This window comes from Cercospora kikuchii (genome assembly GCF_019650295.1).
Source record: "Cercospora kikuchii DNA, contig_00002, whole genome shotgun sequence".
NCBI classification, from domain to species: Eukaryota; Fungi; Ascomycota; class Dothideomycetes; order Mycosphaerellales; family Mycosphaerellaceae; genus Cercospora; species Cercospora kikuchii.
In genome coordinates this window covers 2141367-2164324 of record NW_025408583.1, presented here as the reverse complement: position 1 = coordinate 2164324, position 22958 = coordinate 2141367, and the positions used below count along the sequence as shown (strand labels likewise).

The 22958-nt window shown below is 54.6% G+C and overlaps 8 protein-coding genes across 8 annotated transcripts; 4 read left to right on the top strand and 4 right to left on the bottom strand.

Moving 5' to 3' along the window:
- Nucleotides 1–1551: 1551 nt before the first annotated feature.
- Nucleotides 1552–3027, bottom strand: CKM354_000306800 (uncharacterized protein; the record flags this gene model as incomplete). The annotated part of the gene is made up of 1 exon (XM_044798245.1): nt 1552–3027. One exon carries the CDS (start codon nt 3025–3027, stop codon nt 1552–1554), a length of 1476 nt encoding a protein of 491 aa, XP_044654180.1.
- Nucleotides 3028–3584: 557 nt separating this feature from the next.
- On the bottom strand, nt 3585–4138 carry CKM354_000306700 (uncharacterized protein; the record flags this gene model as incomplete). The annotated part of the gene is made up of 2 exons (XM_044798244.1): nt 3585–3657; nt 3723–4138. 2 exons carry the CDS (start codon nt 4136–4138, stop codon nt 3585–3587), a joined length of 489 nt encoding a protein of 162 aa, XP_044654179.1.
- A 1818-nt stretch (nt 4139–5956) lies between these two features.
- Nucleotides 5957–8156, bottom strand: CKM354_000306600 (uncharacterized protein; the record flags this gene model as incomplete). Its single annotated transcript, XM_044798243.1, has 3 exons — nt 5957–6118; nt 6168–7891; nt 7952–8156. 3 exons carry the CDS (start codon nt 8154–8156, stop codon nt 5957–5959), a joined length of 2091 nt encoding a protein of 696 aa, XP_044654178.1.
- Nucleotides 8157–8578: 422 nt separating this feature from the next.
- CKM354_000306500 (uncharacterized protein) lies at nt 8579–9422 on the top strand (the record flags this gene model as incomplete). Its single annotated transcript, XM_044798242.1, has 4 exons — nt 8579–8651; nt 8707–8753; nt 8813–9004; nt 9060–9422. The coding sequence occupies 4 exons, from the start codon at nt 8579–8581 to the stop codon at nt 9420–9422; spliced, it is 675 nt and encodes a 224-aa protein (XP_044654177.1).
- Nucleotides 9423–9894: 472 nt separating this feature from the next.
- On the top strand, nt 9895–12777 carry CKM354_000306400 (uncharacterized protein; the record flags this gene model as incomplete). Its single annotated transcript, XM_044798241.1, has 10 exons — nt 9895–10291; nt 10352–10492; nt 10570–10685; nt 10746–10794; nt 10855–10886; nt 10947–10966; nt 11019–11089; nt 11445–11647; nt 12340–12480; nt 12649–12777. 10 exons carry the CDS (start codon nt 9895–9897, stop codon nt 12775–12777), a joined length of 1299 nt encoding a protein of 432 aa, XP_044654176.1.
- Nucleotides 12778–16147: 3370 nt separating this feature from the next.
- CKM354_000306300 (uncharacterized protein) lies at nt 16148–17739 on the top strand (the record flags this gene model as incomplete). The annotated part of the gene is made up of 4 exons (XM_044798240.1): nt 16148–16330; nt 16632–16838; nt 16897–17329; nt 17609–17739. The coding sequence occupies 4 exons, from the start codon at nt 16148–16150 to the stop codon at nt 17737–17739; spliced, it is 954 nt and encodes a 317-aa protein (XP_044654175.1).
- A 564-nt stretch (nt 17740–18303) lies between these two features.
- CKM354_000306200 (uncharacterized protein) lies at nt 18304–20042 on the top strand (the record flags this gene model as incomplete). Its single annotated transcript, XM_044798239.1, has 2 exons — nt 18304–19281; nt 19362–20042. The coding sequence occupies 2 exons, from the start codon at nt 18304–18306 to the stop codon at nt 20040–20042; spliced, it is 1659 nt and encodes a 552-aa protein (XP_044654174.1).
- Nucleotides 20043–20515: 473 nt separating this feature from the next.
- CKM354_000306100 (uncharacterized protein) lies at nt 20516–22152 on the bottom strand (the record flags this gene model as incomplete). The annotated part of the gene is made up of 2 exons (XM_044798238.1): nt 20516–21940; nt 21991–22152. The coding sequence occupies 2 exons, from the start codon at nt 22150–22152 to the stop codon at nt 20516–20518; spliced, it is 1587 nt and encodes a 528-aa protein (XP_044654173.1).
- Nucleotides 22153–22958: the final 806 nt, after the last annotated feature.

Below are 22958 nucleotides of genomic sequence, written 5' to 3'. Positions count from 1 at the left end.
ATCACCGCCCCGCCAGCTCTTCCGCGCCGAAGATGCTCGCTCCGCTGCGATACCATTCCCGCGTTCCAAGACCGTCACGTGCGCGAATGTGATCAGCGCAAGCTGTCGTTCTAAAACATGTCTCATGCCATCCATTGCAGCACACTCTCGACACCATGTCTGGGGCAGACAGCAGCCTGAGCACCCGCATCAGATGGCTCGTCCCCAACTATCATGCCGATCAGACTGCATCTCAGTGGTCGAGAGAGCACACGCAGAGACACTCTTCGCATCAGACCTCCTCCCACTTATGCCAAATGGGGCAAACGCCGGTGTGCATCACGGCGCTGTGCTGCCTATGGTCTGTTGTCAATCATGCGTCGTGACTTTCCATTGAACCGTTCATCCTGCCCATGCCGCCATCGTTCTTTCCTTGACATCCTAGCCGAACCGCTACCTCTGCTTGTTCGCCAGCCATGGCGAGAGCCGATTCGTCTTCCAAGGTTGGTTGCTATTTTCCTCACCCGCACTGCTTTCGACTGTTCCGACCTTCTAGAGCCTGCGAAAGCAGCTGCAATGCTTGGAGTGACGCCAGATGAGGGCTGACCATTTCTAGGCCCTGATCAAAGCTGCCATTAGAAGCAAATGCCACAGGGTGGCTCACAGATATCCAGACCAACGTCTCCATCAGCTCCAGCAAGTACATTCTTGTCGAAACCTACTCTTGCAATCGCTGCGGGAGCAATGCTAATGCGCTGGGTGACAGTGGGAGCAATGGCAAATGGCTAGTTCTCTGCGACGAATTGTTTGAGGAAGTGTGCGACGACTTCACTGTCCGGAAACTGTAAGCCGTCCTCACTGAGATTCACGACCACGCGCGCCGTATTGGGAAACGGAGAGGATGTCTCGAGCAATAATGCTGACCAAATGTTTCTACACCCAGGGACATTAGCCTAACAGAGAAACGTGCTCTCTTCGACGCTGAGTGGGTCTCGCAAGTCACCTATGGTATCACCGACCCCTCGCCATGCTCCGTGAAGTCGTGGTCGGAGAACGCTACTGACTTGCTTACAGAACTTATCACGAAACCCGCTCGACCACGTCGACGCAATGCCAACAGATCCAACCGAGGAAGAACCCCAAACTCAGTAGGACCGGCCCCTGAGAGACACAGCACATCCGAGCCATCGCTTGCAGACTCTGGGAATTGGAGCGAGTCTACATCACAACGAACCTTACCGCCCGCTACGCATCGTCCCACCGCCAACGAGCACGCAGTACCAGGCCCTGCCGTGCCCAATGAGACGGCGAACTCGAAAACACAAAGCACTGGTGGAACTTCAACACCCAATGCGAACGATCAGAACTTCAGGGGTGGTCCTGCGTGGTTCACAACAATACTCAACTGAGCAGACTAGTTTCCTCTACATCAGCAGCAGAATCTTTCCCTTTTTGAAGCGCCTGGCCACGATTTTATCATGCGACGAATTTGAGCGTTTACGAGCACGAGATGGCGAACAGGCATTGATCCACCGCAGCAGTGTTTGGCTGTAATCTCATTACACTATCTACTCACACTTTCTTCCATCTCCAGCAGGCATGCATGATCCTCCTCCGTGCCACGACACGTGCATGAGCCACCGCGGCCTCGTCGCTCTCTGTTCCTGAGGCATCGAGATCGCTGCTTGATTCGTCTTTCCTCCTGGCAATCTCCTCAACCTCGGCAACCTTCCACCCTCGCAGCAAGAGCATGCAAAGCGCGGCAGCAACATACATGAACCCAACGAACAACTGTGCTCCAATATATTGGCCAGTCCCTTCGACAATCTCAAGGGCTATGGGCTCGCTGAAAGCCGTCGGCAGCACGATCACCAGCCATGAAAGATTGAGCGCGGAAGGGAGGAGCCGGAGACCTACCACTTCCGCTGCCACTGGAGCAATTGTGCACCAATACGTGCCTGCGACCATTCCTCCAATCAAAGAAAAGAATATCAGAAGGCCGTAACTCTTAGCTGGAATCCAGATCGCAAATGAGAAGACTGCACAGAGCAATGTCATCATTCCGGCCATGTTCATTCGACCTATCGTGTCGGAGAAGTAGCCGATCGGCGGACGTCCAAGTCCTTGGCCCAGGTTGAGCAAAGCTGATACAACCGATGCTTGCTGTGCATCAAGACCAATATAATTTGCGTAGTTCGCCAGAGAGAATATCAGAACCACATAGCCAAGCATACTGAACCACCCAAAGCCTCCCAGGAGCAAGTATTCTGTCCTTCTGAACAACTGCAGGTCGAAAGCATTGTGTGAAGTTCCAATGATCTTATTACGATCCTTTAGCAGCATAACGCAGATGGTGTTGACTCCGAAGGCCAGAATACCAAGGACGCGGAATGTCCACGCCAACCCGATCGACTTCAACATTGCACCAGCGGCCAGGGAGTATATCAATCCACCGAATCCAGACCCGCAAGCCGCAAAGCCATTCGACAATGACCTCTTCGTTGTGAACCATTGTGCAGGTATGCCCACAGATGCAACGAACAAAAATCCCATACCCAAGCCAAAGCAGACACCTTGCGAGAGGAATAGCTGCCAGATTTCGGTTGCAAAAGAAGCGCCTATGAGACTCGCGGCTTCCAGCACCACACCAATGGCAAGTGTGGGTTTGGTTCCGAACAGCCGCACTGAGATGGTCGCGACTGGGGAGATCAGCATCGCCATGCTAATGGAAAGAGATCCGACAAAGGCATATTGAAGATATGTTGCTCCAGCGAAAGTGTCGTTGGCGAGGTAATGGGCCAGGAATACTCCGTAACTCGAATTTAGGCCCCATGTATGGGCGTTTATCGTTGCGCAACATGCTGTGCAGACCCAACCGTAGCCGCCATTGGGAGGAGGCGGTACGAGCGCGCTTGTGTCGTTGATTTGGTTGATTTGCTGCTTTTCTTGGGCCTGTGCATCTGCAAGACTTGCGGGGTCATTTCCGCCCGTGTGAGCACTCACCGGTCCCAGGCTCTTCTCATCTTGAGCACGGTCTGGAGTGCTCATCACAAACAACGTTGTCCGTTCGTGAGCACAGTCGGCTGTTGATGACGCACAGAAAGAACCGAGGGCTGAATCCAGTAAGCTCAGACTTCACCAGGGTTCGTGCTTGGCAAATTCAAGTGAATATATACGTCTGTAAGCTTGACAGCCTGTGAAAGTGATGACTGGCTTTTCGCAACAACGTAGTGTGCAAGGAATGTAAGTGGCAAGCTCAGTCACAACTCCTCTGCAGAAGTCCGCGAAGTCGGTCGACGCAAATTCCCCACGCGAAGCTAGTGCAATGCAAACGTGCCACTTGATGCCGTTCTGCCGAGCGCCAAAAGCTTGTCATGGTCGACTTCCATTTTTGATTCGGTCATAAGTCGGAATGATGACCAATATTTATCTGGGGCAATTGTTTAGCGAGTCCTTCTTCCTTTGTACCTCACAAGTGCATGGCAATGCAGTAAACTGATCGGTGCCAATAGTACATTTGTATTACTTTCAGATGGAAGACCTGATTGACGGAAATCGTTTTCTTTCACATGTCAAGTCGTCAACAGCAGAGGCAGACCGCCCAATCATTCTGGAAATTCAAGCTTGTCGCATGGTGTGCCATCGTGAATAAACTCTTCAATCCACCCTATCGTCATCCTGTTTGGAAATCATTAGCTTCAAAATGAACGCATAGCAGGAATCCAAGGCGTTGAGAAACCTACATGCTTCTCTGCGTATCTGCGAAGCGTTCATGATCACCGACCAGATGTTCCTTGTACCACGGATCATTCTTGATATTCTTATAATCCTCAATACTGTTGAAGGTGACTTGGCTGAAGCAGTCATAATCGGCAATATTCTTCATCTGACGATCCATAATGTGGTTCATGAGAGCTCGTGTCTTGGTTGTATTGTGCACTTGTGTCCATCGTTTAATGCCATATTTTGCCATAAGATCCTTGGTCAGCGGAGCTGAGATCTTGTTCATATGGTGTCTATATTCCCGGTCGGTGAGGTCATGCCGTTTGTAACCCAGTATTGTCAAACAGAGATATCTACTCCCAATCTCATCGTTGGCTGGATCCTCGATGGGTATTGCCAGCTGATTCGCTTCGGTGATGGTAACAGTTTGCGGCATCGTGGATATGCTTCTGTACGGCGTATCGAAACTCGAAAGTAGTCGGCTGCTCTCGAGCGCTTAATGAACAAACGTGATGCTACAACGGCTTTATGGTATTTTCTAACATAGCGATGACCCCGCATAAGCATTTGCGACAAAATATTCAGGATGTCGGGCTTCGGATTTCAGTGGCATAATTGCCCGAGAACGCTACCCTTGAAACATTTCTGCTCCGAGATCCGTTACCACATTCTGGAAGCATGGCGTATCATCGAGCTGATCAGCCGCTCGAAGTGTCTGTGAGCAGATCAGCACGTTCGCGATATCTCTGGTGCGGAGCAGACATTGACTGGAGCTGTTGCATCCTGGACATTGCGGACGCCTCGGCTTGTTCTGTACTCAAGAAACTCTCAAGACAAGGGCGTATCCGCTGATCATATACGCTTCAGCTGTTACCAGACAAATAATGGAGGAGCTGCGGAGCTGTAGTCTCCAGTCCAGGTCGTGATTGACTGCGGATGGACTTTGGTATAGCCGGACTAGCCGTACAACCAACGGTGCCAAGATTTTCAACCTCACCACAGGATGATAATATTCGCCATTGTGATGTTGAATGTTCTGTCTGTTCACGGCATTGATATCGAATGGCAAAATGTCACTCAGAAGAAATGAATGGTGTCAAGTCCTTGCTCAGACCATGCATGCTAAGAGACATGCCGAGGCCCACAGATGGTATAATTCTTCCTTAGCAAAACCAGAGCGTGTGGGGCAACAGCCATCCTTGTAATGGATGCGACCACGCCAACACCACCACTCTGTAGGCTGATATGTCGTTGTATTGTGCACAGCAACAGACGACAATGTCAGTTAGTACCTTAAAGTAATGCATTCCAGAGCTCCCGAGGCGTCCCCGATTCATCCTAGCGCATCTTGGGCCCACCAAGAATTTGATTCTATAATCTCTCCAGCTTTTCGGCATACATCAATACCGACTGGTTCATCAACTGGTTCAGGCTAGTCGGGCGCGTGGTCTAGTGGTATGATTCTTCCTTAGCAGTTGTCAGCTTCACAAGGCCGACAATGAGATGGAAGAGGTCCTGGGTTCAATTCCCAGCGCGTCCATTCTTTTTGCCAGTGTATACTGGTGTCTCAAGGAGTGGTGGTGTTCCCTTTGGCAGTGGGGAAGGGGTGAAGTGAATGAGAGTGGCGGCCGACCCAATTTTTCTTCGGCTGCTGCGTATCATGCTTTGTTACGACGAGCTCGAATTTCGTGTGGCGTTGTATTTCGACGATGTGTCTCGTTGCGATTTGCTGTCAAGGATGTATCCGGCTGTTGATCCCTTCGCGTCTGGGTAGCATCGTGAGCGTCGGTACAGACATCCCACTTTTGTGTTCCGATGACGTGTCAGCCAATGGCGATGATCCTGTACACGCTCATGCACTTGCCAGCAGGGTGAAGGGCTGACCGTCCTGGAAAAGGACGGTGTTCTGGATCATTACTGAGCCACGGTGATGCTGCTCGATTTACGCCGACCCTACGCAATGCGAAGTTCAGCCGGCGGCGGTGACGATAGGGATGGAGGCAGCATGCCACAGTTGATATCGCGGCCGGCGGAGTCAAGGACAGGGCGAAGTGCTTCAGTCGAGGCATTGTGTTCGAAAAAGTTAAATGTTGTCACGGTGATCGAAAACTCGGTATTATTGGCTCATGCCGTTCCGCTCTATCACTGCTCATCAGCAGATGCACTGTACTCGATTCTAGAAAGACCGCCCGGCTGGGATACGGTTCAATGAAAATGATGCGCTGTTGCATGTCGCTCGGCAAGATCAAGATGATTACTCGCGTCGCTTCTTGCCCTCTTCCAAATTGCCAAGACGAGCGTCGCGACTGCCGCCCCCAATGAAAGACCCAAGCAGGGGATCTTTTGCGACCTTCTCTAATGTGTCTTGATACGCTTCGACCGCCCACTGCGGTGTGTTGAGCTTCGGCCAGTTCACCTGTGAAAATGTCAGAGGCGGGTTCAGAGAAAGAGGGCAGTGATCTTACGTAGAGAGTCCCGTAGTTCCACATAAAACGGCCAGTATAGCCTGCCACGGCCAAGCTGAAGAGTGTGAAAAGTCGTAGAGGCCACACGGTGGAATTGGGTAGGCGATTCGTGCTCACGCTGATAGCAACGAAAAAGACACAGAATCCAAGAACGTAAGGCACAGCCTGTATGACCAAAGGCCTCCTGTCTGCAAATTGCTGCAGAGATCCGATGCCTGCTGTATCCGGCGAATAGTGGCCGAGAAACAAGTCAAATGCATCTTGCCTCGGGCCATCAGCGAAATTGTTGCGCACGTATCGTGTGCAGCTGTTGCTCAAATCTTGAAGCATTCCGGCTCGCGTCCGGTTACCAGTTCGTGTGAAGTCGGTCTTAAGCGCGCCGGTACCAGAGTAGGTCTTGGACACAACATCCGCATTATCGGCCCACACGTTGCGGAAAAGGTGTTCGAAGGTCTGGTCGTCCTGAGCGCTCTCGCCAGGCCTCAGCACGCCAAGGTCGATCAGCATACGGGTAAGTGTCCATCTTCCAAGCATAGATTGTACGACATTTGTTCTGTCAAGGCAATCCATGCAGTTGGTGCGCACTACTGCTGTCTGTTTTTTGCGGATATCGACGCCTCCAGATGGGGTATCAATGCCATGGAAGTACCCTCCTGCTGTCAGACCATCCGCCAGTTGATCCAGCAGGAGCTGAGCGCGATGCCATTTCAGGCCTTTGGTTTCGTTGTGGAAATCAAAGTAGACGTAGTGGAGATGATCGTACCAGCTTCTCTGGTCGTTGGGCTCGATGACATCGAACCTCTCACGGGTTCTACGACCAGCTTCCTTGTACTCGGTGGGATGTGTTTGAAGTATTTTGACAAGCTGTTCGTACGCATCCTTGACACGCATCTCACGGCCTTTCTGATTCACCAAATTCACCATGTAGTTCTCCCCATACAGCCGTATCTGCTCGTCAAAATGTCTTCGCGCGGCGTTGACGGCTGTTTCCACACCTCGAATCTGGAGCTTGGGAGTGTATTTGAGCGTGTTGACTTCGGCCCAGTAGACTGGGACACTTCCTCGTGTCTGCACGTACGACAGGACCTGTGTCTCTGAGCCACGCACAGGCTTCGTATTCGAAAAGCCGCCATCGCCTGCGTAACTGGTCATGCCGCTCGAGGGAGCATCATTCAGGATGATCGCTTGTTCCGTCTCGTTGTAGTTCGAAACATGACCTTCTTCATCGATGCCTCGCGACAGGTAACGCGTGCCAGTGCGGAATCTGGATCTCCGAGTGATGAGCACAAATGTGAGTGCGTTGCCTTTGATCGATGTGTTTGTAATGCGCATCATACCGTACATGACGGGCAAGATGTAAGGATCGACGGCCGGCTGAGGACCTGACGACAATCGACCGGCTGCTTTGCCCAGGCGGAAATCGATGAGCGACGATGAGATAAAGCGATTCCAGAAGAAGCGATCATCGGCTCGCTCCCAAAGTGGCTCGTTCGAGTCACTCTGAGCCTGCCTCTGGAAGCTATTGGTGAGGTCGAAGGAGTAGGAGAAGTACATGGGGCCATTCTTGAGGAGAGTCTTCAGGTACGCAAGATACGTGTCCTCGTCCGGATCGTGGACCTGACGCTCGCGCAGAGGCAGGAACTCCGTAGAGACGACTTTGTAGATCTGATGTCCCTTGATGCGGCCGACTGGCTGCGACTTGGTGATGGCGATGATGTAGCTATCTATACGGCGGCAGACTCAGCGGACACGCTCGAGTGTCGTCGTTCGGTATCAGGGCGTACCTAGGCGCAGCTTGATGATCCCCAGAATGCCCGAGATGCTGGACACGCGGTGCCCGCCGGTGAGCTTGCCATCATGCAGGCGAAGGTCGCCAGATGGCCGGTCGACGACCAAGGTCGGGGCATTGGGCGAGGAGGGCGAGGAGAAGGCGTAGTAGGTGGAGGAGGCGTGCACGTTGATGTCGCGGAAGGGCAGCGTAGCACTCATCGTGGCGGAGGATGCGCGCCTGCACCGCGGAGAGCAGGTATCGGGTGGAGCGTGGAGGGAGAGAACTTCCGCTCAGTGAATCCTCAGCGCGTTGCGGGCGGGCGTGCTCAGCAGCTCAGGGAGTGTTTGGCGTCTTTGTGAGCGAGCCGCGAGTGACGTGACGTGTGCCACGTGCTCAATCCTGGGCAAGGCAGGTGGCCCGTAGGTATCGATGCATGCCCGCCGGTGTCCAACCTCCAACACTCCTCGACCACCGCCACCGCCCTCACGACCAGTACCTCTCCACACAGAGCTACTCGGAGTACTACACAGACCACGGCTGACGCTCGATCACCCCTTCACCCCCGAAGCGCACTCGATTCCTGCCCGCCCGGCGAACAGAACACTCCCGATAACAGGCGGACGGCCCCAGAGCAGACTTGATGGCAGCTCGACAAGGCACACGGCCAGGCGGCGGCGGCGCTCGCTTTGCACAGTTCAAGCTGGTTCTGCTTGGTATGTCGTTGGCTGTGCCTAGGCTACAGCATATGCTAGTGCTAACACCATGCAGGAGAATCAGCTGTGGGCAAGAGCTCGCTCGTTCTTCGCTTCGTCAAGGTATGGTAGATTCCGCAGATCTCCTCGCTCGCCTGCGGCTTCTAACTCCAAGGTGACAGGACCAATTCGACGACTACAGAGAATCGACAATCGGAGCCGCATTCCTCACGCAAACGATCGCACTCGATGAGCAGACGACAGTCAAGTTTGAAATATGGGACACAGCGGGACAAGAGCGTTACAAGTCGCTAGCCCCCATGTACTACCGAAATGCCAATTGTGCAGTAGTGGTGTACGACATCACGCAGGCAGTATGTCACGATGATATCGTCCGGGACCTTGAAGACTGCTGACGATGTTTGACAGGCATCATTAGATAAGGCCAAAGCTTGGGTGAAGGAGCTGCAGAGGCAAGCAAATGAAAATATCATCATCGCACTGGCAGGCAACAAGGCAGATTTGGTCGCCGAACAACCGGACAAGCGTGCTGTACCAACAGGCGACGCGGAAGCATACGCGAGGGAAGCCGGGCTGCTGTTCTTCGAGACGAGTGCAAAGACGGCCGAAAATGTCAAAGAGCTCTTCACGGCCATTGCAAAGAAGCTCCCAATCGAGCAGGCGACCCAGCGTGGTATGAGGGGTGCCGCTGGCAGGCCAGGCGGTGTCGATCTTGGGTCGAGGCAAGACCCAGGAGCAGTGTCGGGAGGACCCGGAGGATGCAATTGCTGAGAGGGCTATATTGCTATTGTAGGCCTTTGTGTTGCATGGACCGACATCGTGGACTGCCTCTAGATCTCACGCGTGGAAACGACTGCACGTAGTGCTGCAGGGCGAGGGTGCTTCGGCCAAGGCGTTACTGGTGTTGTGGGTCATTGCATGTAGCGCTGATTGAATGACATTGCGGTTTCGACAGCGTCGCGTCCGTGAATCGGAGACAATTCATGGGAGGTAGCAAATAATACCCTTGTTGCAGTACAATCTAGAATATCACGTTGAAGATCATCTCAACAGGCCCCTGCTCCATCAGACGCCGGCTCCGTTGCCGCCGCGCTTCTCGCGCTGCGCGTCGCGCCAGGCTCCCGGACACACGTCCACGCCACCACATGCGAACCATTCCGCATCATGAGACATTGAACAACGATCTGCCGGTAATCAATCGACAGGATCGAAGAGGCAATCACCAAAAGCTCAATCGCAGACCATGGCCCGCCGTTCCGGACGCATCCCTCCAAGTGGCGACGCAGGGAAACAACACAAGCGAGCACTGTCCGGCAGTACGTCTGGAGAGACTCTAGCGAAGAGATCAAAGCGAGCGAAATCCACAACAACAACAAGTAGACATTTTGCTGAGCCGGACAAGGAGACTGAAAATGACCAATCCGAACCCGAGGATAGCACATCGAACAACGGAGATTCAGGCTCGGAATTTGGTGAAGCTCCGCATGAAGACGAATCATCAGGAGCCGATGACGATGAGGAGAATGAAAGTGATGATGACGACGAAGAAAGCCATAAACCTGCCAGAGGCTCAGCGAAGACCACACCTGCCAAAAACAAAGCAGGAGCCGTTTGGAAGCCAGGCGTCAAGACTGGATTAGGTGAGGTCGACCATATCAAAAACATAAGCAGGGCTATCGCCATATGCTAAGTGTTTTCAGGACCCGGCACTCAAGTCATAATCAAAAAGCCAAAGGCGAGGCCCGCGGGTAAGATCCCATACAATGATGATACGATTCATCCAAACACATTATTGTTCCTTAGTGAACTCAAAGAAAACAACAAAAGGGAATGGCTCAAAAGTAGGTAAAGCATTTGCAACGACTATGCTGCTCTGTATATGGATCCGCGGAAGTGTCGAACGCTGAACACATTGCAGTGCACGACCCCGATTTTCGCCAGTCAGAAAAGGACTGGCATTCATTCGTTGAGAAGATGACCGAGACTCTTACGACAATCGACGATACCATACCTGAGCTACCAGTCAAGGACGTCGTAAGGCCAGACCGATTCAAACAGATTGGACCCAATCACTAATGTCTCCGTTGCGCACAGATCTTTCGTATTTACAGAGATGTTCGCTTCTCTAAGGACCCCACGCCATGTAAGTGTTGAAGCGATGCATCGCATGTTTGCTGCTAATCACCTGGATTTCACAGATAAGGTACGGTTCATCCCACGCAAAATAGCCGCGCGGTTGCGACCATTGGCGACATAGTTGTATGACGGTGCTTCACTAACATTACGTCGCTCTAGGCATGGTTCAGCGTTGCTTGGTGAGTTCTCTGCTCCGGGGTATTCGTGCATCATTTCACTTACGCTCAACAGGTCTCGTGCAGGCAGAAAAGGGCCCTATGCACATTACTACGTGCAGTGTGCTCCGAATAAATCTTTCGTCGGTGAGTCGTTCCTCCAATCTGGTCGTGGTGCACACCTTCACGCCTTTGAGTTCGGTACGATGTGGCAATGCCTCTCGACATCTTTGTATGATGGAGCGTTGCGTTGCAGAAACGCACAGCACCTCGATCGATTCACAATCGATGCAGTCCTTGTGCTTGTTCCGCCAGCATTGTTCTGCTCTTTCTGCTGCAACCCCAGCTACCCTCCGCCTTGCTATCTTGCGTTCCGCACCATGGCGATTTATCGGGCTTCGTCCGCAACAGGTCTGAAAGCCCAGGATGGCCTCAAATTCCTCCACTATCTTCCCTTCGATTTTGCATTGTATCGCACCCACAAACTGACAATGCTCCATAGGCGGTGGACTCTGGCACCCGGAAGCGGCTCCAGTCGCAGCGATGCGTCATGCCATCGACCGCCATCCTCGGCATCTGAAAGACGTTCTGTCGAACCCTCGTATCAGGAAAGAGTTCCTCAAGAACGCACCAGCGAACGATAAGGCGGTCGTGAAAGCATTTGTCGATAGCAATCGCGGGAATATGCTGAAGACGAAGCCAAAGGTGAGTTGTTCTCCATTAGCATACCCGGATTACCTGCGCTGTTTCGCGTTCGTTCGTGAAGACGTGCTATTGCAGGTGTCGAGACGCCTTGTCGCTAGTGAAGACCTAGGAAGCCTTGGGCCCCCCTCGCGACCTCTTGCTGCCCTTCCGGTCCTGCTGAGTTCGTCGCCGTCGTCGAATCGTCGTCCCGCTCAGTCGTGGCTGTGCGTCTGCAGCTGACCGGACGTGCGACGACGTGAGCGCACTCTACGCGAAAGCGTGAGAAGCGAGACCCCACCCCGGTGCCGTGCCTTTTTCGAAGCTCCCGCTTTCCGTGTACCACATGAGTGGACCATGAGACATTTCTCAGGCCCTGCTGCATCACATCGTAGCAGCAACTCTACTGGTATCTACACTCCGATCACCTGCGATTCTACAGCGTGTCTTCGCATCAGAGCATATCCATCAAGTCCGCAGGCTCGATCGCGATTACTGTGCTAACGTGAATAATGATCTGAATGCTCTAACCATTGCCCGTCCTCGAGCTGCAGCTCGCGTTCAAATGGGCGGTTCTGTGTCACCTCAAACAATGCAAAATATGGGCCTTTGACAAAAATGCAGTGGTCATAAATTGTTCAGATAGCGAGCGACGGTCACTATGTCTGCGACTAAAAGAATGGCATGGTACAGTTTCGCTAACATCCATCATGCAGGGTTATGACAGCGAGCATCCTGACATCGACTTGCTCAGACTGCGAAACTACACTATTGGCCGGGATCTCACAGACGAGGAGGTCCTGGGCGAGAACGGAAGATTGCGAATCGCCGACCTTTTGGCGGCTATGCAGCCCTTTGTGAGTAGTCCCTTCTTTCCCCTTCAGGTGTGTGAGAGAGACCGGGTCGATCGGCGAGGTCATTCAAAGCACCCTGCAAGATCACGTAAAAGGGTGTGGTGCAATTGCCACTTCTTGTCTGCTGGCATAAGGGTTCGAGATGGCTAACGTTATGGGTATTCTCCGCAGATCACATACCTCAACTCTGTCGTGATGCCTGATGGAGATGCTGATGATTCGACGGAGAATGAAGAGAGTTCGTCTGAGGAGGAGGAGGAAGGGCAAGAAGAGGACGGCGGCGAAAGTGGCGATGACTGATGAGTCGAAGCGAAGTGTACGCGTCGCAAACCAGGTCACGCGTGAGGTGAGGTCGGATTTCTTCCTACGTCTCCTCAGTGAGGTCTCAGACATAGGTGTGGTCCAGCCCTCGTGATGGCCGTCACAATGGCCGCATCATCTGTATTACGGCGCGGTTGCCATCGTGAACGGATCCGAGCCACTGCTGTGACTTTTTGCAAATCACCTTCAGCAAGCTTGAAGTTGCCGTTTTCGCTTCAATGCGCATATTGGGCGCCGCAGGAATCGCTAGTGATCACGTACATTGTACACGCTCCCTGCATCTAATAGTTCCAGCATCGGAGCCAGGTGGCGTTCCGCACATATGGCATGCGGGTCGCGAAGTCGATCGACGCATCCGATGCCACGTAGGACGCTGGTCTCTCAGAAGCATCGGGCCGCAGTCTCGCAAGTCTGAGTGCCACACGCCTTGACGACGAGCTGTGAAGTCTAGCTTCAAGTCGGCTCAGGCAGCGTGCATAGGACTGCAGGAAAAGCTCCGCAGACACCAGGCGCAAATGGAGCCACGTCGAGCTGTAGTACATGTGCATACTACTGCTCGACAATCGTGACCCTTACTCCGGCCCAATGACACTTGTTTTGACGCAACATGATGCCTGGGGTGCTCGGCAGACGCGGCTTGTCGTTTGGGCTGAGTAAAGTTTACAGAGGTTCAGCCATGATCCTGGTCAGCAGCGGGCAGCTGCATCAGTTTTCACTCACGTGATGACAAGATGGATGCATGTGCGGCGGCCCATCGGCGATTTCGTGCAGTCTAGCGCGCAGCGGGGCCAATGAGGTGAAGATTGCAGGGTCGCCCGCTGGCGACCGCCAGCGGTTTCCGCGCCGGTCCTTGCGTGGCGGAGAGCATATGGCTGCCAGCCACCGTGCAAAGCGACGGGGAGCATCCCAGTTTACGAGCTTTCGTGCAGACTCTGCTGGCATTATTTCGACCACGACAGGCGTATCGCAGTGCAGCTTTGACGTCTGCTACGCGCCGAAGGTGACCATATGCATTGGAAACATGGCATCTTCCGATGGGCTCCGGAGGGATGTTCTGCAAGTGGCAGTTATTGATGGACAGAGGCCCAAGCTACTACTTCGGACAATTCTGCAGCCATAGACCCGACGAAAGGAAGTCGAGTGGAAGAAGACGAACGAGATTCCAATTCGTTCGTGCGGCTGGCACTTGGCTGCTAGGTCTCTTCTCTTTGGGCGTCTCAACCACTTCCCGTGTCTAGAGAGCTTGTGGTTGTTAGCTAGGCGACGTGCTCGTATTCCTAGCTGGCTCTGGCTCTGGCTCGTTACACGCGAGAAGAGAGCCCCTGCCTTGGACGTGTATGGAATTGATGGCAGTAGCGTTCGAGCTCGCGTCTCGCGTCGGAACTCCACGAAGCTGACATGAATGAGAGAGAGCGCACCACGGCGCTAGCACTGCGGCTGCCCAAAGCTGCATATGCCGCAATGTGAATATGACGTAGGACGATAGGATAGAGTCGCTGCACGATGCACATCCACGACGTCTGATGATGAAGTGTTGTGGCACAGACGTTGGCGTGGAGGGTGTGAGTGATGAGCACGTCCCGCCTGGCGTGGTCGTTTCGCAGGCGGCCTAATTCTACGAAGCCAGTCCGGTGCGCTGACAGCTCGACTGATTGCTCTGTGAGTGTTACCAAGGCACACCTGAAAATGGAAAGCACAGGAACGCAAAGAGCGGCTAGCATTCGCGGGCTGACTGTCGACGTTCATCGTGCAGCAGGCGTGCACGTCGACGATCTGATGAGAGTGACCGGTGGCTCGCCTGGATGGCAGCTGCCGCGGCGGACGTGCCCACGACGATCTCTTGGTTTGGCCTGCGAGCAGAAAAGGTTCGGTTCATAGCGATGCCGGGCGGACGCGCGGTGCAGAGTCTAAACCGCTCGCTAAAGATGCCCCTGCACCGCGTTGCTCCGCATCCGCAACGCGAAGAAAATACGTGATTGGCTCGAGCTGCTCCCAATTTCACGCCGGCTTGTTGCAGCTGGGGCACGACGCGCGCTCGCCGGCAGCAGGAGCAGCGTCGCGGAGGAGCACGCGGGACTGCGACCAGGGCCGCGGGGCGACGGCGAGGTCACGTCGGGTCACATCAGGTCAGCAGATGCGTGCTGCTTTCCGCGTCTGTCACTGGCGGCGAGAGGACTGCACTGCACACTGCTACGGAGATGGGGGTGGTGCGACGTGCCGCGCCTGTTGCTCGCAAGCTCGGCAAGATCGCGTGGCATCCTGGCTAGCGCAGTTCGCGTCTGCGGTGAGCGCAGCCAGTCAGGGCGCGCGACCGCTGTGTTGAACCAGCCCTGCGGGCGCAGGCGGGCCCAGCGGCGGCGAAGGTGGCCCCCAGCGCCGCCCTCGGCAAGCACGTAGACGACGACGCTAGCCCGGGATGGTCAGGCGCAGCATCAGCCGCGCCTCCATCGCATTTGGGTTTGGGTTTAGCTGGCGGATCGCGACGCAGCGAGCGGCGGCGGCCACGGGCTCGCGACGTCGCTCTGCATCGAGCGGGCGCCATCACGCTCCTCGCAGCGTGCAGCAGCCAGGGTTGGCCGTCAGATACGGTGCGCGCACACGAACGGTCACGAAGGAAGCGTGGTGCTGCTGCTGCGTCTCCGTCTGCGCTGTGCTGCGCTGCGCGCGCCGTGGGCCTTCGGCAGCGAAAGCCTCGTGCTAACTCGTTCACCACATTTGCCTACTACCGCGTGCGCCAATCTTCCAGCCAGCCAGCTCGTTCGCTCGCTCGCCCGCCCGCCAGCCAGCAGAAAATTAACTATCTCGTCATCCCATCCTCCGCCACCGCACCAGCCGGTGGTGCTCTTTTGCGCGCGTGTCGAGCGCGGTCCCCCCAACTCTCCTTCTCTCTCTACCCAGTCCATCGGATCCCTTCTTCTCCCCTTCTCCCGCCTTCTGCCGCTCGCCAGCACCCACCACCGGCGACGCTCTGCTGTTACGCGACTTGCCTTGCCCGTCCTGTCCTGTCCCATTCACCTGCCGCGCCTGCGTGCCTGCTTGCTCCACAGTACTAGAGCCACGCAGCGCGCTTGCTTGTGTCACCCCGTCGCGCGACGACCGGCCTGCAACAGCGCGTCAAACTTGAAAACTACCGGCTGTCCGACCCGCCCGCCTGTCTCGTGCAACCTCACTCTTGGATCCTCGCTGCGAGCCCGTTGCTGCGTGCATTGCGCCCGCCGAGGCCCGCGCCTGCGAGCATCAATCAATCAATCAATCAACCCGACGCCTGTCAGCGCCTTGCGCAGCGCGTCGCCTGTCGACACCGCCCTGACACCCTCGCCGGCACACGTCCCCGCGAGCAGCATCCATCATGTCGCAACAGATGTACGGCTCGCCGAACCAGGCGCCACCACAGTGGAACTCGAACGCTCCTCCGCCAACATCGCAACCCAACCCGCAGCAGCAACAACAGCAGCAGCAACAGCAGCAGCAGTGGTCTCCTGCTCCTCCACCGCAGAACAATGGCCAGTATCAACCGCGACCAACGAATCAGGTAAGTTGCCCACGTGTGAGGAAAAAAAATCTCGAGGTGCCTGCCTGCTTGTGCAAGTCGCGAGTTCCGCGCGCGCGCACAGAAAGTCGTGCCAAGAGACGTGATCAGCTCTGCGCTCTGTTACGCAATCCGCGTCGCTTCTTTTCCACCTTCTTTTCCGAACCTTGCCCTCTGCTACTTTCTCCTCCGGGACCAACCGCCTTCCCACTCCCGCACACCACACCGCACCGCAGCCATCATCATGGCAACTGAGATCGATCCTGCTCTGGCCGCTGAGAATGCTGATGATGTCTCCAAACAGCTCCCGGGCATCACTGCTCCACCACCAGGCCCGCCAGCCATGGCGACGCTGCAGCCCACGCATCCTGACCAGTATCGCGCTCTGCCGCCACCGCAGACCATGTATCCACCGCCGTATGCGCAGCCGCAGCAAATGGGCTACCCACCAGCTCAGCCTGCACCACGTCAGCGTACGGCCATTGCGTGTCGATACTGTCGTCGTCGGAAGGTACGAAAATCGATGCGCGTCGTGTTTTTCGAAGTTTTGCTGCTAACGCGTCGCCCAGATCCGATGTTCTGGCTTCGAGCAATCCGAGGATGGTCGATGCACCAATTGCGTGCGCTTCTCTCAAGAATGTGTCTTCACGCCAGTGAGTGCGCAGACTCAAGCCTTCGTGCCGGCGCACACGGTGTGGCGCGGCCAGAACCCACCTCCGAACACTCAACTGTACGGAGCATACGGTCAGCCACTGCCTGCCAACAGCCGCGACGGCCAGTACGGACCCCAGCAAGGTCAGCAACAGCAGCCGGGCCAGTATCCGCCACCGCCGCAGGGCTACCAGCAACAAGCCATGTACCCTCAGCAAGGCCAGACTGCCAATGCCGGCGCGAAGCGTCCGAACGACGAGCCACACACTCCGACTCTGCCGCCACCAAATCCTGGTGAGCAGGCTCAAATGCCTCAGCAAGGCCAGTATGGCTATGGAGTCAGTCCTGCTGGTGCGTCGCCCGCTTTCTTCTACCATGCCTCCCGTTATCCCGCGCAGCCCTTCCCACAAGCCTATAACACGCAACCGCAAAGCCCGTACTCGTACGAAGCACCGCGTTCATTCTCTTCCCCCTTCCCTCAGCACGCGCATCCGGTGAAGTCGAATGCCGCAGCGCAGCAGCCTGTGGCAAAGACGGAGGATGGGCGCAACACTACTGATAGCAGCATGCTCTCGGCATTCAATCGGAACTCCAAGCAAATGTAAAGGCAGCAACTGACTGGGGCAGCAGTTAAGGACGACGCCTCGAGCGTGGCTGCGGCGAACGAGAGAAAAGAGGAAGCTCTCAGGAACGGATTCGTCAAGGACGTGGGCGTTCAGGTGGAGATTATCAAGGCCGATGGCAAAGAGCAGGTCTCTTAGCAGCCTGGCCTTGCGGTTTATTATATGTACTGCGATACCCCTTCGGCGAGGCCCGCGTCGGCGTGATGATACATGGTACCGGGAGGCGTTTCTTCGAAGCTGTGGGAGGTCTGTTTCTTTTTAGCTGCCGCATTTTCATGAGGAGCTCGAAGCCGAGAATGGTCGAGCGCGAAAGTATGAGCTTTGTTCTTGATGGTACTCTTCAGCACTAATGTTTGCAAAACTGCGAAAGAACGCGAGTCTGGCAACGGAAAATGATGGGAGAGTAAATAGCTCAACGTGTACGTGGCTCTGTACGATGCGGAAAGTCTTCATGTTCAGCACGCTCGTCGTCAGCAGGTCTCGGTCGTCTTGTCGCGCATGCGCTTTGCAACGCAGACTACAGGTGAGGTTGTTCGTGGGCAAGGTCCGTTCCGTTGGCGGAACTGGTGGGCCGCGTCTCGTGCTTCGCTGACCTCATGGACGGGAGGTATCGTGCACTGCGATCCACGGTATGAGACACTGATTGACTATCGCGCCATCCGTTCGCTGCCCTCGAGCCCACTGCATTCGTTCGTATCTGCGATGGCGGCGAAGCTGGAGACTTGGGCGCTGCCGCGATTGCAACAGCTTTTGCCACTGGATGACGAGTCACTGCGACAAATTATCACCTACGCAGACTCACTCCCCAAGGACAATGCTGCAGAACATCTCAAGAATCTTCTGGGCGACGATGCGAAGAGTCTCGAGTTCATCTCGAGCTTCAACATGCGGCGACAGCAAGCACCATCCTCGTCCAGTGCCACTCGACAGCCTGCCAGCAGTAATGCGCCTGCCGTGGATGCTGCGAGGCAACCCAAGAAGCCTGCCAGGAAGAAGCCTAATATCCATGCCCTTCCTGCTCGTCAAGTACAAGGCCACGGCGATGTGACTGGTGCATACAGAAAGCGGGACGAGGAAGATTACCTGGTTGGATCGTCACGCCAAACGCACAGAGACCAGGTCGCTGACAACCTCGCGTTGCAAGACAAGCCGCGCGATGCTGCCCAGCTGCCTCTCATCACTGACAATGCAGCGTCGACAACACAGCCTGTGACTTCGAAGCCGCCACCCTCTGCTTCCGGTCATCTAATTTCAGACTCTCTCGCCCCTTCAAAGAACAGCAGTAGGAAGTCCTCACCAGCACCGAAGACCAAGGTCAACATCTCCGGAGGCACTGCTATGCATGGCGCCTCTACTGCCCTCTCGGACTTGGACTCTGCCATTCGTAGTCTCGAAATCCAGACCAATCCGTCTTTGATCGGCGCCGAAGACGATGCAAGAAGGAAATGTCCCTGCATGGCGACGAGGCATCCTTTGCTAGATATGGCGCCAAACTGTCTCAACTGTGGGAAAGTCATATGTGTGAAAGAAGGGCTTGGTCCCTGCACATTTTGCAAGTCGCCTCTGCTCAGTTCAGACGAATTGCACAAGATGTTGAGAGTGCTCAAGGATGAGCGAGGCGAGGAACGAATGAAGTCAAATAATGCTGCACATAAAAGAGCAGAAGTGTCACAAGGAAAGGTAAATATTGACATTCTTCTTCCTTTTTCAATACAGACTTTCAATCAGAATTCGTTCACTAACGACTATTGTTTCTTTAGGCTCGAGCGTTCACAGGACGCGATTTCCTAGCACAGGCATCATCTGCACGATCTTCACCCCTCTCTTCAGCACCAGCAACTCCTGCTGGATCCGACGACGAGGCTAGCGCCAAGGCGAAAGCGCATCGAGACAAGTTACTAGGATTCCAGGCAAACAATGCACGACGAACACAAATCCATGATGAGGCAGCAGATTTTGATCTCCCATCAGCTGGCACGAACATGTGGGCGACGCCTCAAGAACGAGCGCGGCAACTCAAAAAGCAACAAAAAATGTTACGCAAAATGGAGTGGAATGCGAAGCCAGAATATGAGAAGAGACAAGTAGTGGCGAGTATTGACGTGAAAGCGGGCAAGGTCGTTCGTCGAATGGCAGAAATTGAGAAGCCTGATTTTTCAGCCACCTCGGATCCAGAGGAGGATGAAACTGACTACCACGTCCCTGCATCGAACATTGGCGGAGGGGCTTTCAGCAAAAACCCGCTGGCTCGAGGGTTGATTCGCCCCGTTGCAAAAGAGGACAAAGGAAAGGGTGTCGCAGGAGAAAAGCGGGCCATGTGGAGGAGGGTCCAAATGGATCAGGATCAGGGAGACAATGAACAGTGGATCCTCGATGGCGGTGTTTATGGCTCGCGACCCCACGATGTGCCTTTGGGTGAGGAGGAGCGCGCTTGTGGGTGACCATGCGACACATGTTGTCCTGCTATCCAGATCCCGGGTTGAGACAGAGGACTCGATGAGTCAGTCCCGGGCTCGGTTCTAAGATGCCTCGCAGGAAGCTATCAAGTGTTGATGGCATTAATGCCATATGTCGACATACCGAAGCCAAGGCGAGCTGAATGCCTCAAATTCGCCCTACATGGCATCGAAATCGAGGATTGATCTGGTGAGACTGTGGATTCGCGCAAAGTATCAAAAGAACTCATGGTATTCGACTACGAGACTGCACTATCAAGCAGCTAACTTTGAACAAGAATACCAAGTATACGTCTCGAACATCGCGCCTCGTGTATCTATAGCTCCATCAAAACAGCATTGTTCGGTGCTGCACATTCCGCTTGCCCATCTGTTGGTGTAATTTCCTGAGTTGAGCCTCTTATCCTGCCCTCCATGCATCAAAACCATCTCTTGTCATTTACCTCGCCCTTTATCAATCATCTCATCTCCTGAGCCACATTCCACGTCGGCGCCAGTGTTGCGTTACCATCCACAGGACTCGTCGAGTGCTGTGCGTAGTAGTCTGCAATAGGCAGACCACCCATCTCAACGCCGTGCAAGTCACCGAGAGCATTATCGAAATGAGACTCATCGACGCTTTCACCTGCTGCTGCAGCTTCCAATTGAAAGCCTTGCAAACTGGGGTCAACAACATCTTGATGTTGCGAGAGATATTGAGCATGTTCGTATTGCGCTGTGCCAGGTTGTGGAGTAGCACTTGTTGATGGCGCGACTTGGTATTGGTACTGCCCTTGATACTGTGGGTAGACGGATTGTCCGTACATGCTCGCGCTGTACTGCTGCTGGTTGTAGTGCTGAGGTGTGCTGGTCCTAGAGGTGCTGAAGAACTCCTCTGATCCCGAGCCTCCCCCTGGTAAGCCTAGACTTCCCATGGTGGACTGCTGACCGTTGAGAGAGGCTGGGGTAGGTACACGAGGAGCAGCGTGCATTTCTTGATACATGTATGGATTCTGTGCGTATTGTTGCTGCGGTGAGGTTTGGATCCAGGTATGAGTTTGAGTGTTGTATGGCTGACCAGTGGCCTGATCGTAAGCGACATTGGACGGGAGAGGGCGGCCAGTGTGGGCGTAGTACTGCTCGTAGGCACCAGCATTCTGGTCATAGTATGGATGAGAGCTGAAGCCGACGTTGCTTGGCAAGTACGCCGCATTGGGATCTTGTCGTCGCTGTCGCACTTGGCGACCGCCACGATACTCTCCATCTGGATCGCGATCTTCCAGGTCGCTGAGCTCCTCCTCATCGTCGGTTGCTTCGCCCTTGCGACGCTTGTTGGAGGACTTGCTCGGCGAAAATTTGTATTTTGGGTGCGCTTCTTGATGATGTTGACGTTCGAGCTTTGCCCACTCGTCAAACTGATTGCGAACCTCGTCTGGTTCCATAGGCCACGACTCCCCAGCCACAGAAGACACAATCTGGTGATTGTTGAGCTCGCACCACTTCTTGCATCGGTCGGCATACGCTGATCTGTAGAGAATGAAGGAGTTTTGTGGACGTTTAATGTAGCCGTTGTGGTCAGAAACCTCTTTCATCCTCTCTTCAACGCTGCGGTTCACAAATGCTGCGGTGTCTTTCAATGGTACGTCCATGTCTTTGGTCAGGATGGAGAGTGGTGCTGTAAGCTTTGGCATCTTGGACTTGTCGAGCTTGCTCTTCTTTTCCTTCTTACGCGGCGCGGGAGACTTGGACACGCGGGACTTGCTTGTGCTGAACGGAGAGTCGGTCCTGGTTCTGGTAGATCGACCACTGCGTGTGCGTACGCCTTCACTTGCAGTGTTGGATCGAGGAGTGGGTGGATCATGTGCATAGGAATGGTCGTTGGAGTAGGCACCGTCGAAGCCATCCTGTAAGGAGTCAGTGAGTGCTTCGAAAGGGTGTTACTGAGACGACGTACGTAGATGCCTAAGCCACTGGCGTTGTCCTCGAATGTCGGGAATCGCTCTGTGGATTGCGTAGGCTGCTGAGCATACTGGGAGTTGAACTTTTCGAGCTCGTCGCGTAGCTTGCTGTCGACTTGCTCTTGAGAGCCCGGATGCATAACAGCAGTGGATGTCATCTTCGGAGCAGCCGGTGGCGGTGACGGGGAGATCGTGAGACTTGTCTGTGAAGAGCTCCTGAGTGGAGGAACCAATGTCTATCAAGGCCGGAACCAAGATATTGCCTGTCTGTTTCGTGAGCATGGATTGCCGTAGCCATAGTTGCGTTCTGGCGGTTTGTCTTGCGTGCGCGCGCGCATGAACACCTCAAGGAAGCAAGAAGATGGAATCAGTACCTTGTGCAACTATCCGCTGCAGGACGCACTTTGTCTACTGCGCCGTACCGACAACCGGACCGAAAGTTCTTTGCTGCAAGGAACAGTATCAATGCAGTCCTTGTCGTTAACCTCTGCCTCTTCGCTCGCGGGGATGTTTCTTTGCGCGTGGTGCTGTCGTTGTCTGGTGCAAGAGCTTTGTTTCGGAGAGTGGCCAAAGAAGACTGACAGGCAAGCGGAGTTAGAATGCACGGAAGAGTCGCACGAGATCCTTTGTGCCAGCAGAGCGTTCAGGATACTTGTAGCAGAGAAGATCTTGCTACAATTCTGCAAGCAATCTGTCGTTCTTCTCTGCTGCGGCCGTTCAACTGACGCCGCATCCGTAGTGATCTTGAGTCTGGGCGTGCGCAAGAATCAGAGGATGGCCGTTTTCGGAAGTCGAACTCGCGCGATTGGTACGGCGCGATGAACATAGTCGCGCACGAGTCGACGGTTGCGAAGAGATGGAGAAATCGATTCCTGCTTGCAGAGATACACCTGAAGAAACATGAGCAGGGCGCCTTTAGAGGTCCATAATTTCCCAAAAGGTCATGCACGCCCACGCAGCTAGG